General features: G+C 40.7%; 1 protein-coding gene across 1 annotated transcript in view; it reads right to left on the bottom strand.

The window, feature by feature from the left end:
* Positions 1-9,771, bottom strand: part of LOC126474871 (tyrosine decarboxylase-like) — a 167,448-nt gene extending 157,677 nt beyond the window's left edge. Inside the window, exon 1 of the mRNA XM_050102353.1 lies at positions 9,571-9,771. Within this exon, the coding sequence (XP_049958310.1) occupies positions 9,571-9,771 (201 nt within the window). The remainder of the gene's footprint in view (positions 1-9,570) is intronic.
* Between the last annotated feature and the right edge of the window lie 5,203 nt (positions 9,772-14,974).

The raw sequence follows: 14,974 nt of genomic DNA, 5'->3' as shown, positions 1-14,974 counted from the left end.
TACACTCTTTCAGACGCGTCTGGCTGCACCACAGGAACTGGTCACACGCTTCTTTAACGCCTGCACATTGTCGATGGTTTCGGCATGCACCAATGCCTTTAAATGTTCCCATAGCCAAAAAATTCAATGAAATCAAGTCCGGTGAACGGAGAGGCCATGCTACCGGACCTCCTTGACCAGTGCATCGCCTATGGAACGTTATGTTCATAAACTGTAAGTTGTGGGAGTTACGTAGCAAGTGAACTACTGCCATGAACAGCGAATATAAAATCCCTGAAATACTAAGCCACGCACTGAGTGTGAATCATTAAGCCCAAAAATGTTAATGGAAATGTAACCCTGACTCGCAATGATTAACGGAATACTCATACAGACACACATTACATAATTTTGGCACAACTGAAGCTGGATTTGGCACAGTTATCATTTGAATATTAAGCAGCAATCCTATTATACGATCCCGTTCAAACTCAGTGAGTTGTTGATAATGGCGTATTTATAGTCTTAAAGGCATTCTTGATTAACATCAGCTAGCCACGTCCAGTCTCAAAGGTAACTTTCACTCACTACCGTTACAGCGTTATTTGAAACAAACTTGATATGCATCCTCATAGTAGCGTTACTAGCTCCGCTATCATGTGACTGGTGCGATATTGGAACATACATCATCTTTCAGATGTAGATACACTCCTGCAAACTTTCATGTATGTCGCACAACTCCTTCCTGGTATTACGATTTTTTCCCGTCGGTGTATTTCGGCGCCTTGGAAACATTGACGAGTACTGGTCGTCCTTCTTAAATTTTGTGTGTGTTGCATCTTTTACCTGATATTACGACATTCCTCGAAGCTGTTGGGTGGAGTCGTACGCTAGAGTTTATTCTCTAGTGTCTTCCTCTTTTCACTTGATCAACATTTATACTCTTCTCTTACTTGCTTTCTTCTGTCCTTCCAACATACCTTCGATAATTCTTAGAATTCATCTTCCTCTCGGTATATGTCCTAGCTAGTCTGCTTTTCTTTTCTAACCTGCTTTGGGAGAGTTCCATCTTCAACTACTTTTTTCGTTACTTCGCTGTTCGTCACTTTATCCACCCAATTTACTTTCTACATTCTTCTCCAAACACACACCCCGAACTGTTGAACTTTATTTCTTTCTTATTCCATTGCAGCTACTACAACACCAAAGATAAATCTTCACATGAAGCATTTAACCAACCTTTTCCTTAACTCCTACCCCTGTCTGATGCATGATTTCTCAGGAAAATTTTGCTTTCGTTATTGCAATTCTGATCCAATTTTCTTGTCACTCGTCCATTTACCAGTTAACACGGCCCTCAAGTGATTGCCATGTGCAACCTGTCCAGTCTGATTTTCTGTTCTTTTCACTTTCATATCTTCCGTACTCTTGTAATCCTTATTCAGTTCTGGGTAGTGTTCTTCGAAGAGGTACTGTTTTATCTCCAAGTAACGCCACATCATCAGCAAACCTAATGAAGTGCTATTCCTTCCGTCTCTACTTCTAGCGCCTTCATCATCAAGCCATCGATATACGAGTATATGGTAAACAACGATGGATTACTTCTCTTCCGATTTCTGACCAGTCTGTCATACCATTTCTTAGCTTCATGGTTGCCTCGTGTATAACTCGTCTTTGCAGTTCATCCTCTTCAGTTTCAGAATTTCTATCGATTTGTCTCATTCCGCCCCATCAAAGTCCTTTTCCCGTTCTATGGACCACAAACTCATTCTTTTCTGTCTTTCTATTTATTTCAATAGTATCGCTTGCGCCTCACCCATCCATCAAACCAGATTGCTCTTCCCCTTCGATATCTTCCATCATACGTACCAATTTTTGATTCAATTCCCTCACCATAATTGTGGCAGAAATTGAATATACAGGGTGATTCAAAAAGAATACCACAACTTTAAAAATGTGTATTTAATGAAAGAAACATAATATAACCTTCTGTTATACATCATTACAAAGAGTATTTAAAAAGGTTTTTTTTTCACTCAAAAACAAGTTCAGAGATGTTCAATATGGCCCCCTCCAGACACTCGACAGATAAGTGCCAATGTGGTGGCGCTCCATCCTGCTGAAATATGAATTGTTGTGCTTCTTGTTCGAGCTGAGGGAACAGCCAATTCTCTAACATCTCCAGATACTGTAGTCCAGTTACAGTAGCACCTTCGAAGAAAAAGGGACCAAAAACTTTATTGGCTGAAATGGCACAGAAAACGTTCACCTTAGGCCAGTCACGTTCATACTGAGTTGTTTCCCGCGGATTCTCAGTGCCCCATATACAGACATTGTGACTGTTGACTTTCCCGTTAGTGTGGAAAGTTGCTTCATCACTAAACACAATCTTTGAAACGAAAGATTCATCTGTTTCCATTTGAGCAAGGATAAAATCACAGAAATCGATTCTTTTAATCTTATCAGCTGCAGACAGTGCTTGAACCAATTTCAGACGATAAGGTTTCATAACTAACCTTTTTCGTAGGACTCTCCATACAGTTGATTGTGGAATTTGCAGCTCTCTGCTAGCTCTGCGAGTCGATTTTCCTGGGCTGCGAACAAATGCTTGCTGGATGCGTGCTACATTTTCATCACTCGTTCTCAGCCGTCCAGAACTTTTCCCTTTGCACAAACACCCATTCTCTGTAAACTGTTTATACCAACGTTTAATACACCACCTATCAGGAGGTTTAACACCATACTTTGTTCGAAATGCACGCTGAACAACTGTCGTCGATTCACTTCTGCTGTACTCAATAACACAAAAAGCTTTCTGTTGAGCGGTCGCCATCTTAGCATCAACTGACGCTGACGCCTAGACAACAGCGCCTCAAGCGAACAAATGTACAACTAAATGAAACTTTATAGCTCCCTTAATTCGCCGACAGATAGTGCTTAGCTCTGCCTTCTGTCGTTGCAGAGTTTTAAATTCCTAAAGTTGTGGTATTCATTTTGAATCACCCTGTATACTTACAGTTCTATATTCGGTGAATTTCTTGGTACCGGAATTTTCGGAAATTGGAAAAATTACTGTCCTGGCAAAGTCTTTTAAGCATGTACCACTTTCATATATCGCCTTGCACAACTCTGTAACTTCCGCTATGCTTTTTACATCCATACACTGAAATAATTCTATAGCAAGTTCATCCAAACCAGCAGATTTACCTGTCTTCATTTTCATTATTTCTTTTTCTACTCCAGAGATCAGTATTTTCCCTCTGCTTCCATGTCATCTTCCATTTAAGTGCTTAGATCTGTTTCCTCTTTTGCTATATATAAGTCCTCCATATACACTTCCTAGCTCTTTCTTTCTTCTCCTTGCTTGTATAGTATTTTTTCATCCTCAATTCTTTTCCATTACGATTAATTGTCCATATATCTGAAGTAACTCTACGCACCTTCCTAGAAAGTAAGTCGGTTGTCCTTTTTGTTTCCACGTCTTCCACATCAATACATTCTTCTTTTCACCACTGGACTCTCGCTTTTTATGAATCACTTCTCAACTGATTATTTAGATTTTGGTGCATTGTCTCACTACTCTCGTTTCCTATCATTTATATTGTCTTCTTTCATTTTCTTTTTATCATCTTTGTTGTTGGCCATAGTTTCTTCGCTGTTTCCTTGGAAGTATACTACTTCTTTCTCTGCTGTTTTAGTTGCAACACTTTTGATTTTTGTTCATCTTTTCTCCTCTTCATTTCTTCTGTTGTCTTCTTTTATGGTTTGGGATATCTTCTCCCCTAGCGTGTTCATTCCTTTTTCTCTTATTCTTTCTAAGTACCATGTCTTCGCTTAGTATGCGTTCTTTATTCTTCTTCTATATTGTGCTCATTTGCGTCCTCGCTAACATATGGTCGCTATTAATGTCAGCTCGTGGCCGTCTATGACAGTTTTTCAGTGCATCTTTTTTCAGAATTCGAACTCATTATTCAACAGTTATTGTTATGTGTCAATCTGTTGTAATGACCCTAGCCCACGTTTACAGATATCATCTGCAATTTCTATAAAAAATAAACATGCAGAGTCACGATCTTATATGCATGCGAAACATTTATTCAAGATGTTTCAAAACAGGTCACATATTTCTACAGGAGGTAGTTCTGGTCAAAACTAGGAGAAATATTCCTTCAGTTATATGTCTGAAAACTAATACCTGTTGAGATATGAGCTAAAAATCCTCAGTTCACAGCCTGCATATTGTTCATAGATGAGACAGCATTCATAAACGATAGCATAATTGCCACAATACGCTCATGTGGACAGACGAAAATCCTCGAGCAATCATGGACGCGAGTCATTATGATTGCTTCAGTATCAAGGGAGGAATTGTCGGTGACAGAGTCAGAGGGCCACGCACTTTACCAAACTGAATAGCTCTATTGGAGAACGTAACGCTTCCAGAGAGTCAGAGGCAATGGTTTATGAGTGACGGGGTACGACTCCATTTTCAACGAATCGTTCCGCAGTATAGAAAGTTACCTGTTCATTCTGAAATTTTATTTTTATTCTCTACATTTTACTTTTGCTAGATCGCGACAGTTGTTTATGCAATACTCCGCGTATCTCAACTGTGATAAGTTTCGGTTGATCGTAATAAACTCCCTGAATAATCTTTCTTCCTGCTCACTGAGACACTTCCTCGTCATTGGAAGGCTGGTCTGTCTTTCAGCCAATGGCAAGCCTTTGTTACTTAGGAATGACGAGGTTTCCGTGTTTGACCGGGCTTACGCCATTCTGGTCTGTGCTGCTCTGTTCTGGTTCTCGTACTGTTCAGTGTCCTGTGCTGGTTGGAGAGAATTCTGCACTGGGAGGAAGACTAGCTTTGCCTGGTGTCGATGTGATCTGGCTTGGAGATCTCACAATAATGAAGAAATTGGATGAGGTTATGTCAAATACTCGTACTTGCCGTGGTGAAGCTGAGTTGAACTGATTATCTTAGAACTACTTGCTAAATTACTGAACAGTTTACTCGCGATTACTCCGCAGTCAGGTGTGCGGCAGTATTCATCCGCATAGCGAAAGAGAGCTTCGCAGGCTGCTCAATTTCGATTAAATGGAAGTTGATTTTGGTGACCAATATCATCCATTCAAGGTGTAGTGCAGTAGGTTCAAAGGTATCACCCTCTCCTAAATTATAAAGGAGATGTTGGGTACAGAGAACTTAGTACTCTACTGTTCATTGTGAAATTCAAGCATTTTTGTCTTGCTTTGAGGACTCACTGGGTTTGCAAATTAATTGCATCGTTCTAGTAACGAAATAGACATATATTAATGAATTTTTCATTTGTGTGTGGACGAAAAACCAGGCATGATACATCGTTAATTAAAAATCAGTGTCTTACAAAGAAACGTTTTCCGATCTAGAAAGCAATTTAATTTTTTTTTTACAAACCACTGATGGTTTTTTATTTCAATAAATCGAAAAGCATTTGGTAACATATTAATGAACTTCTATCTGAATTATCTCTGCCAAAACCCCGACACTTCTTTGCCGGTTGTGTATGATGGTGACCCATGCTGATACGGCTTCATGTTGCTTTCAAGTTGTTGAGTCTACTAACGACCCGTGAATAATATCGGGGGCTACTCACGGAATCATGGTTGCATGTGCACAATTTCGGAAATCATTATTTTCTCTTTGCGCAATATCAGGTTTCTGGTGCTCAAAGGTAGGTCACAGTTGCAGGACCGTCGACAAGTTCCTACAGAGGACTCTTTCAAGTAACTTAGTTATTAAATGGAAATCATACAGATAATTTACATGCTATTTTTGGTAACGCAATATTTCTTTCATGCCTAGAGTCAATGGTTACATGTTGAAGGGGACTTCCTCATTGCAGTACTTCCTTCCTTCAACATTCTGTAGTTTGCACCAGTTATTAATGAATAGTCAGTTCCACAAGCAAGTGCGCACCATTATTTGTATGAAATAAAAGACATTATTATAAATATCTGTTTACACGAACGGGGTCGTATAATAGGGTTCGAGGAGACAGTGTGCATGATAGCTGCCGGCGATGGTCACGAGACTGACCGGTCGCAAGAATACGGGGCGGCAGAAGGCGACGTGGCACTACCGAGGGGGAAGACCATCGAGTTCGGCGTATGGCTCTGGCGCAGGGTGTCAACATGTTGCCTTGGCCTGCTGTATCACCAGATGTGTGTCCAATCGAGCACATGTGGGAAATGATCGGACGACAACTCCAGCGTCATCCACAATCAGCGTTAACCGTCCCTGAACAACAAGCATAGAACTACACTACTGGCCATTAAAATTGCTACACCACGAAGATGACGTGCCACAGACGCGAAATTTAACAGACAGGAAGAAGATACTGTGATATCCAAATGATTAGCTTTTCAGAGCATTCACACAAGGTTGGTGACGGTGGCGACACCTACAACGTCCTGACATGAGGAAAGTTTCCAACCGATTTCTCATACACAAACAGCAGTTCACCGGTGTTGCCTGGTGAAACGCTGTTGTGATGCCTCGTGTAAGGAGTAGAAATGCGTACCATCACGTTTCCGGCTTTAATAAGGTCGGATTGTAGCCTATCGCGATTGCGGTTTATCGTTTCGCGACATTGCTGCTCGCGTTGGTCGAGATCCAATGACTGTTAGCAGAATATGGAATCGGTGGGTTCAGAAGGGTAATACGGAACGCCGTGCTGGATCCCAACGGCCTCGTATCACTACCAGTCGAGATGACAGGCATCTTATCTACATGGCTGTAACGGATCGTGCAGCCACGTCTCGATCCCTGAGTCAACAGATGGGGACGTTTGCAAGACAACAACCATCTGCACGAACAGTTCGACGACGTTTGCAGCAGCGTGGACTATCAGATCGGAGACCATGGCTGCGGTTACCCTTGACGCTGCATCACAGACAGGAGCGCCTGCGATGGTGTACTCAACGACGAACCTGGGTGCACGAATGGCAAAACGTCATTTTTTCGGATGAATCCAGATTCTGTTTACAGCATCATGATGGTCGCATCCGTGTTTGGCGACATCGCGGTGAACGCATATTGCAAGCGTGTATTCCTCATCGCCATAGTGGCGTATCACCCGGCGTGATGGTATGGGGTGCCATTGGTTACACGTCCCGACCACCTCTTGTTCGCATTGACGGCACTTTGAACAGTGGACGTTACATTTCAGATGTGTTACGACCCGTGGCTCTACCCTTCATTCGATCCCTGCGAAACCCTACATTTCAGCAGGATAATGCACGACCGCATGTTGCAGATTCTGTACGGGCCTTTCTGGATACAGAAAATGTTCGACTGCTGTCCTGGCCAGCACATTCCCCAGATCTCTCACCAATTGAAAACGTCTGGTCAATGGTGGCCGAGCAACTGGCTCGTCACAATACGCTAGACACTACTCTTGATGAACTGTGGTATCGTGTTGAATCAGCATGGGCAGCTGTACCTGTACTCTCCATCCAAGCTCTGTTTGACTCAATGTCCAGGCGTGTCAAGGCCGTTATTACGGCCAGAGGTGGTTGTTCTGGGTACAGATTTCTCAGGATCTATGCACACGAATTGCGTGAAAATGTAATCACATGTAAGTTCTAGTATAATATATTTGTCCAATGAATACCCGTTTATCATCTGCATTTCTTCGTGGTGTAGCAATTTTAAGGGCCAGTAGAGTACATACCGCAAACTGTCATCCGGCACCTTTGCAGCATAATGCATGCACGTTTCCATGCTTATATTCAACATTCTGGCGGTCGCAACGGCTATTAATGTATAGTCAGTTCCACAAGAAAGTGTGTGCCGTTATTTGTATAAAATAAAATACACTATTATAAATATATGTTTACACGGAAATACATGTTATTACTAATTGCACCATCACCGAATAGTTAAACCAGTTGCCGCCACTATCTGTTATAGTTTGGCTCCTTTTTGGCATGCTTTTCAAAAGATTTTCTGCATATTCTCTCGGTAACGGTCTCCATATCGTTCTGATATTATATGACAGCTGCTTCAAAGAACCTATTGACTTCCCTTTAAGCGTCGTGTTAATAAACAACCAAACATTTGCATTCGGCTTTGCATCCGGAGACATGGCATGCCAATCTATCGTTGACACTCCATTGTCTTGTTCCCACGCTGTACAGAGATGGCTGCTATGTTTCGAATTATCATCCTCTTGTCATCCAGTTTGCCTTGCTCGAACCAAATAGCTTCTTAATGGACTTTTGGATGATTTACATGGAATACTGCCACGTGACGCTTCAGATATTTTTCGATCATTTTAAACTGCAACCGACAAAACAAATCAAAACATTCAACTCTCACGTTTTTTATCTATACGCTGTGCAAAAGCTCATTGTGTACAGATGTAAGACCACTACCAGAGATGTCGCAGCGGACGTTACATTTAAAATGATGGCATACACTTTCTTGTGGAACTGACTGTACCACCATTTCATATTTTCAATGGTTTATCTCGTGATTACATTAGCCTGTAAACTTGCAATATGAATCGCTTAAATATGTTACCTAGACAAATGCATTCCATAAATTTATTTACCCTATATTGATCATTTTTTGGTGTTATGTTTTTTTTTCGTCAGTGTATAAACACGAATCATGGAATGGTGGAAACTGTTAATAATAACTAATGGAACAACCACGGGAAAATGGGATTCTGCGTGGGGAGAAACTAACATATAACGTAACAACCTCAGAACCACAGCGATAGTAAAATATAGAAATAACAACAAGTAAAAGAACATGAAACATGTGAAAATTACGAAGAAACACAAACGTGGTATCAGCAACTTTGATTGAGCTGTGTAGGCCAACTAGACACATCGACACCAGAAATAAATAAAAACGCTAAAAAAATTCGTTGTGCGCCTAATCAAAAATCACGGAAACGTGATGTCGACAACATGAGTTAAGCTATAAAGCTCAACTTGACACATCAGTAACACAACAATAACTTACACATAAAGAAAGGTAAAGGTGCACTAACGGTGCTAACGTATATATATTTATTTACTCCACTGCATGCTGATTTTGGCAACAGTAGCTCGATGAATGATGGTAAGTCAACACGACCAACGATGAAACAGGCGTAGGCAACTAATGAGACTCTCATTCGTAATTTTCTTCGTTGTATAACTGAAGTTAGCTGATATTTTGTTTTACTCGCAATAATTTAATCACCTGATATTATCTTTCACCCACTGTAATTTAAACTGTGCTCTTGGGCTCCTGTCTAACCACACGCTCTCAAATCGCACTCTAGGATTGACCCATACTAGTACGAACAGTTGACTTGGAACGGGCAGCAGTCGGAAATATCTGCCAATAGGCGGAACAAGTTATGATGATGAATGTGTATTTGTCAGCCATTTTTCCTGCTCACTCACGGAATTTTAAGAAGCTGTCATATACGGAGACAATTAGATGATCAGCTACCCTGACGTATACCGGTGTGCTTCCTCGAGATTTGGTTCATTTCTAAACTCTGGTGGGTTTTACAGCGGATCGCTGGAGGGCCTCTAGGCGCTCGCACTCACCCCCGGCATGATCTTGGACTCGACGTCGCGCATGATGTCCGTCCAGTCCTCGGGTTCCTGCGGAGCCTCCTCCGGTAGCAGCGGCCGCAGGTAGCCCGGTTCGATGCTGGGTGTGACGCGCCGCTTGTCCAGCGTCTCCATGTACTCGCAGATGTAGTCCACCATCTCCTTGCCGCGCACCCGGAACTCGTTCACGTCCATCCTGCCGGCATTCGGGAAGGACCGATCTGTTTCATAAACGGCAGGACGTTGACGGCACACTACAAAACTGGCAAACAGGTGTTGAGGATTTTTACTGGTGACGGCGGCTAGCTGCTGTCACGTGACTACATAGACCTGAAGGACAAAATAAAAGAGTTAAGATAACAAAGCAACGCCATGCGACTACATGTCAACACTGGCGAGCCGAGAGGCAGCACAAATATAAGGGATCAACTTGACACTGCTGGAGGCACAGTAGAAGAGGTAACGGACAAAATATTGGAAGAACTGGTCGCTTTGACGAGCTGTAGGCAGAACAGTCACCACGTGGTTACATGGCGCTCTACCGCTGACGTGAGTCACGGCTGTGAAATGGTTTTGTTTGTGCCAATCGGTTGTAACGGAAAGAGAGCAATAAGACTGCTGGACGTGAGGATGTGACATTATGAAAGAAAGAAGCTTTCGTGTTTGGATGTTCCCGTGACCGTACCGTCAACACGACTTAAGAACAGTGGTCGTAAAAAGATCGTAACCGTCGGGGAACCCTTGTAAATGACAACCAGTTTAAAACCGGACATTGCTCTCAGTGAAAGTAGATTCAACTCTGCCACTTTACACAACGGACAGGCAAACGATAATAGCGTTCGAACGAACACGTGATTTCCTGACACGGCACAGCGTTCCATACAGTATCGAACTTGTTGGAACAATCACGTGACATATGACTCGCGAGGCGCGAGTGAAGGGATACGCAAGAAACTGCGAACTAGTCACAACAATAAGCTATGGCTCTGCTTTAAATCTTGACAGTTCCGTGAAACACGGGAGGAAGTAGCATTAAATCCTACCACTGCATAAACTCCTACTGTGTGTGATTAAATTTAAAATACGGGTTCTCATCCAGTACTGGTATATTTAAGCTCATTTTTAAATAAAGATAACAAACAAAGATGAAAATATTATCCTCCAGAAAAAGTATAACATTTTATTTTTTTATGAGAAGAGGTAACGATTTATCGAGTAGGTTGCAAATGAGCAATGTAGTTCCCGTTAGCTTGTTAGAATTAGAGATAATAACGTAAACATCTTTTAAACAATTTGAAAACAAGACAGCAACATTCAGGCGGAACAGTCAAGACAATTAACGAAGAATTAAACACTGAACTAACGAAATATATATATTAATAAGTTGACTGTAATTTTAATTGCGACAATGAATTATAGCAGCAAGATCCATCTTGGAGATAGTGCCAGCAGATGTCGCTAGATCGCGGTCCGAGTAAAGCTGAAACATTTGTCAGACTCATGATTGAAATCTTTTATTTATTCCTGTGCGTGGTATTCTATCCAGAAGAAATTTCAGTCCGTGTTTCACAGTTATTTTTGTTATTTCAATCCACTGTGCATGAAAAACGCTAAGACAGGTCGTCGTGATAAGTCACTAGATCGCAACCGATCGCCAGATATTTGCGTTTTTCCCATGTTTGCGTTCTTCCCATATTTGCATTTTTCCCAGATTTGCGTTTTTCCCATATTCGCGTTTTTCCCATAACCGCGTTTTTCCCATATTCACGTTATAGGAAAAACGCGAATATGGGAAAAACGTTCGTGTAACTAAACATTTGAAGTTAATGAAGCGCATAAGACGGAGAACAGCAGATGTGGGGAACATTTGCTTTTTTTATGCATCCCCAATTTTACCACATTTTCGTTTTCCCTCTAATGCATTTTATTAATTTCACATGTTCGCGTTTTTCCCATATTTGCGTTTTGAGGAAGAGGCAGATATGAGGTAACTAAACATTTGAAGTTAATGAAGCGCATAAAAGTGAGAACTGCAGATGTGGGGAACGTTTGCTTTTTTCATGCATCCCCAATTTTCGCACATTTTGGTTTTCCCTCTAATGCGTTTTATTGATTTCATATGTTTTTCCCATATTTGCGTTTTTCCCATATTTGCGTTTTCCCCATATTTGCGTTTTTCCCATATTTGCGCCTTTCCCAAATTTGCGTTTTGAGGAATAGGCAGATAGGAGGTAACTAAACATTTGAAGATAATGAAGCGCATAACAGGGAGAACTGCAGATGTGGGGAGCATTTGCTTTTTTCATGCATCCCCAATTTTCGCACATTTTGGTTTTCCCTCTAATACGTTTTATTAATTTCATATGTTTTTCCCATATTTACGTTTATCACATATTTGCGTTTACAATATTTGCGTTTTTCCCATATTTGCGCTTTTCCCATTATGCATTTTTCCCATATTCCCGTTTTTCCCACATTATATTCCCGAATATTGGAAAAACGTGAATATGGGAAAAACGCGGATATGGGAAAAACGCGAATATGGGACAAACGCGAATATGGGAAAAACGCGAATACGGGAAAAACGCGAATACAGGAAAAACGCGAATACGGGAAAAACGCGAATACGGGAAAAACGCGAATACAGGAAAAACGCGAATACGGGAAAAACACGAATACGGGAAAAACGCGAATATGGGAAAAATGCAAATATGGGGAAAACGCAAATGAGGCGAAAACGCAAATATGGGAAAAATGTAAATATCGGAAAAACGCAAATATAAGAAAAATGCAAATATGGGAACATTCCAAATATAGGAAAAACGCAATTATGGGAAAAACGCAAATTTGGGAAAAACTCAAATATGGTAAAAACATATGAAATTAATAAAACGCAACAGAGGGAAAACAAAAATGTGGTAAAATTGGGGATGCATAAGAAATACAAATGTTCCCCACATCTCCAGTTCTCCGTCTTATGCGCTTTATCAACTTCAAATGTCTGGTTACCTCATATCAGCCTCTCCAACAAAACGCAAATATAAGAAAAACGCGAATATGGAAAAAACGAAAATATGGGAAAAACGAAAATATTGAAAAAACGAAAATATGGAAAAAAAAACGCAAATATGGAAAAACCGCAAATGTGGAAAAAACGCGAATATGGAAAAAACGCGAATATGGAAAAAACGCAAATATGGAAAAAACGCAAATATGGAAAAAGGCAAATATGGGAAAAAGGCAAATATGGGAAGCAGGCAAATCTGGGGAAAGGGCAAATATGGGGAAAAGGCAAATATGGGAAAAAGGCAAATATGGGAAAAAGGCAAATATGCGTTTTTCGCATATTTGCGTTTTGAGGAACAGGCAGATATGAGGTAACTAAACATTTGAAGTTAATGAAGCGCTTAAGAGAGAGAACTGCAGATGTGGGGAACATCCCCAATTTTCCCACATTTTCGTTTTCCCTCTAATGCGTTTTATTAATTTCATATTTTTTTTTCATATTTGCGTTTTTCCCATAGTTGCGTTTTTCCAATATTTGCTTTTTTCCATTATTTGCGTTTTTCCCATATTCGCGTTTTGAGGAATTGGCAGATATGCGGTAACCAACCATTTGAAGTTAATCAAGCGCATAAGAGGGGGAATGCAGACGTGGGGAACAATTGCTCTTTTTATGCATCCCCAATTTCTCCACTATATCGTTTTCCCTCTAATGCATTTTATTAACTTCATATGTTTTTCCCATATTAACGTTTTCACATATTCGCGTTTTTGCCATATTCACGTTTTTCCCATATTCGCGTTTTTGCCATATTCGCGTTCTTGCCATATTCGGGTTTTTGCCATATTCGCGTATTTGCCATATTCGCATTTCTGCCATATTCGCGTTTTTGCCATATTCGCGTTTTTAACATTTTCGCGTTTTTGCCATATTCGCGTTTTTGCCATATTCTCGTTTTTGCAATATTCGCGTTTTTACAATATTTCCGATTTTCCAATATTTGCGTTTTTCCCATATTTGCGTTTTGAGGAAGAGGCAGATATGGGGTAAATAATCTTTGAAGTCAATGAAGCGCATAAGATTGAGAACTACAGATGTTACGAACATTTCCTTTTTTTATGCATCACCAATTTTCCCACATTTTCGTTTTTCCTCTAATGCGTTTTATTAACTTCATAAGTTTTTTCCATATATGCGTTTTTCCCGTATTTGCGTTTTTCCCGTATTTGCGTTTTTCCCGTATTTGCGTTTTTCCCATATTTGCGTTTTTCCCATATTTGCATTCTTCCCATTTCTGCACTTTTCCCCATATTGGTGTTTTCCCCATATTGGTGTTTTCCCCATATTGGTGTTTTCCCCATATTGGTGTTTTCCCCATATTGGTGTTTTCCCCATATTGGTGTTTTCCCCATATTGGCGTTTATCCCATATTGGCGTTTATCCCATATTGGCGTTTATCCCATATTGGCGTTTATCCCATATTGGCGTTTATCCCATATTGGCGTTTTTCCCATATTGGCGTTTTTCGTTTTTCCCACATTTGCGTTTTTCCCACATTTGCGTTTTTCCCACATTTGCGTTTTTCCCACATTTGCGTTTTTCCCACATTTGCGTTTTTCCCACATTTGCGTTTTTCCCACATTTGCGTTTTTCCCACATTTGCGTTTTTCCCACATTTGCGTTTTTCCCACATTTGCGTTTTTCCCACATTTGCGTTTTTCCCACATTTGCGTTTTTACCACATTTGCGTTTTTCCCACATTTGCGTTTTTCCCACATTTGCGATTTTTCGACATTTGCGATTTTTCGACATTTGCGATTTTTCGACATTTGCGATTTTTCGACATTTGCGATTTTTCGACATTTGCGATTTTTCGACATTTGCGATTTTTCGACGTTTGCGATTTTTCGACATTTGCGATTTTTCGACATTTGCGATTTTTCGACATTTGCGATTTTTCGACATTTGCGATTTTTCGACATTTGCGATTTTTCGACATTTGCGATTTTTCGACATTTGCGATTTTTCGACATTTGCGATTTTTCGACATTTGCTTTTTGTGGAAGAGGCTGATATGAGGTAACTAAACTTTTGAAGTTAATTAAGCGCATAAGAGGGAGCACTGGAGATGTCGGCAACATTTGTATTTTTTATGCATCCCCAATTTTTTCATATTTTTGTTTTCCCTCTATAGCGTTTTATTAATTTGATATGTTTTAGCATATTGGAGTTTTTCCCATATTTGCCCGCATCTCGTGGTCGTGCGGTAGCGTTCTCGCTTCCCACGCCCGGGTTCCCGGGTTCGATTCCCGGCGGGGTCAGGGATTTTCTCTGCCTCGTGATGGCTGGGTGTTGTGTGGTGTCCTTAGGTTAGTTAGGTTTCTAAGTTCTAGG

This window comes from Schistocerca serialis, chromosome 4 (assembly GCF_023864345.2).
Source record: "Schistocerca serialis cubense isolate TAMUIC-IGC-003099 chromosome 4, iqSchSeri2.2, whole genome shotgun sequence".
Lineage (NCBI taxonomy): Eukaryota > Metazoa > Arthropoda > Insecta > Orthoptera > Acrididae > Schistocerca > Schistocerca serialis.
The sequence above is the reverse complement of the archived record's forward strand: the minus strand, read 5'-3'. Positions and strand labels throughout refer to the sequence as shown.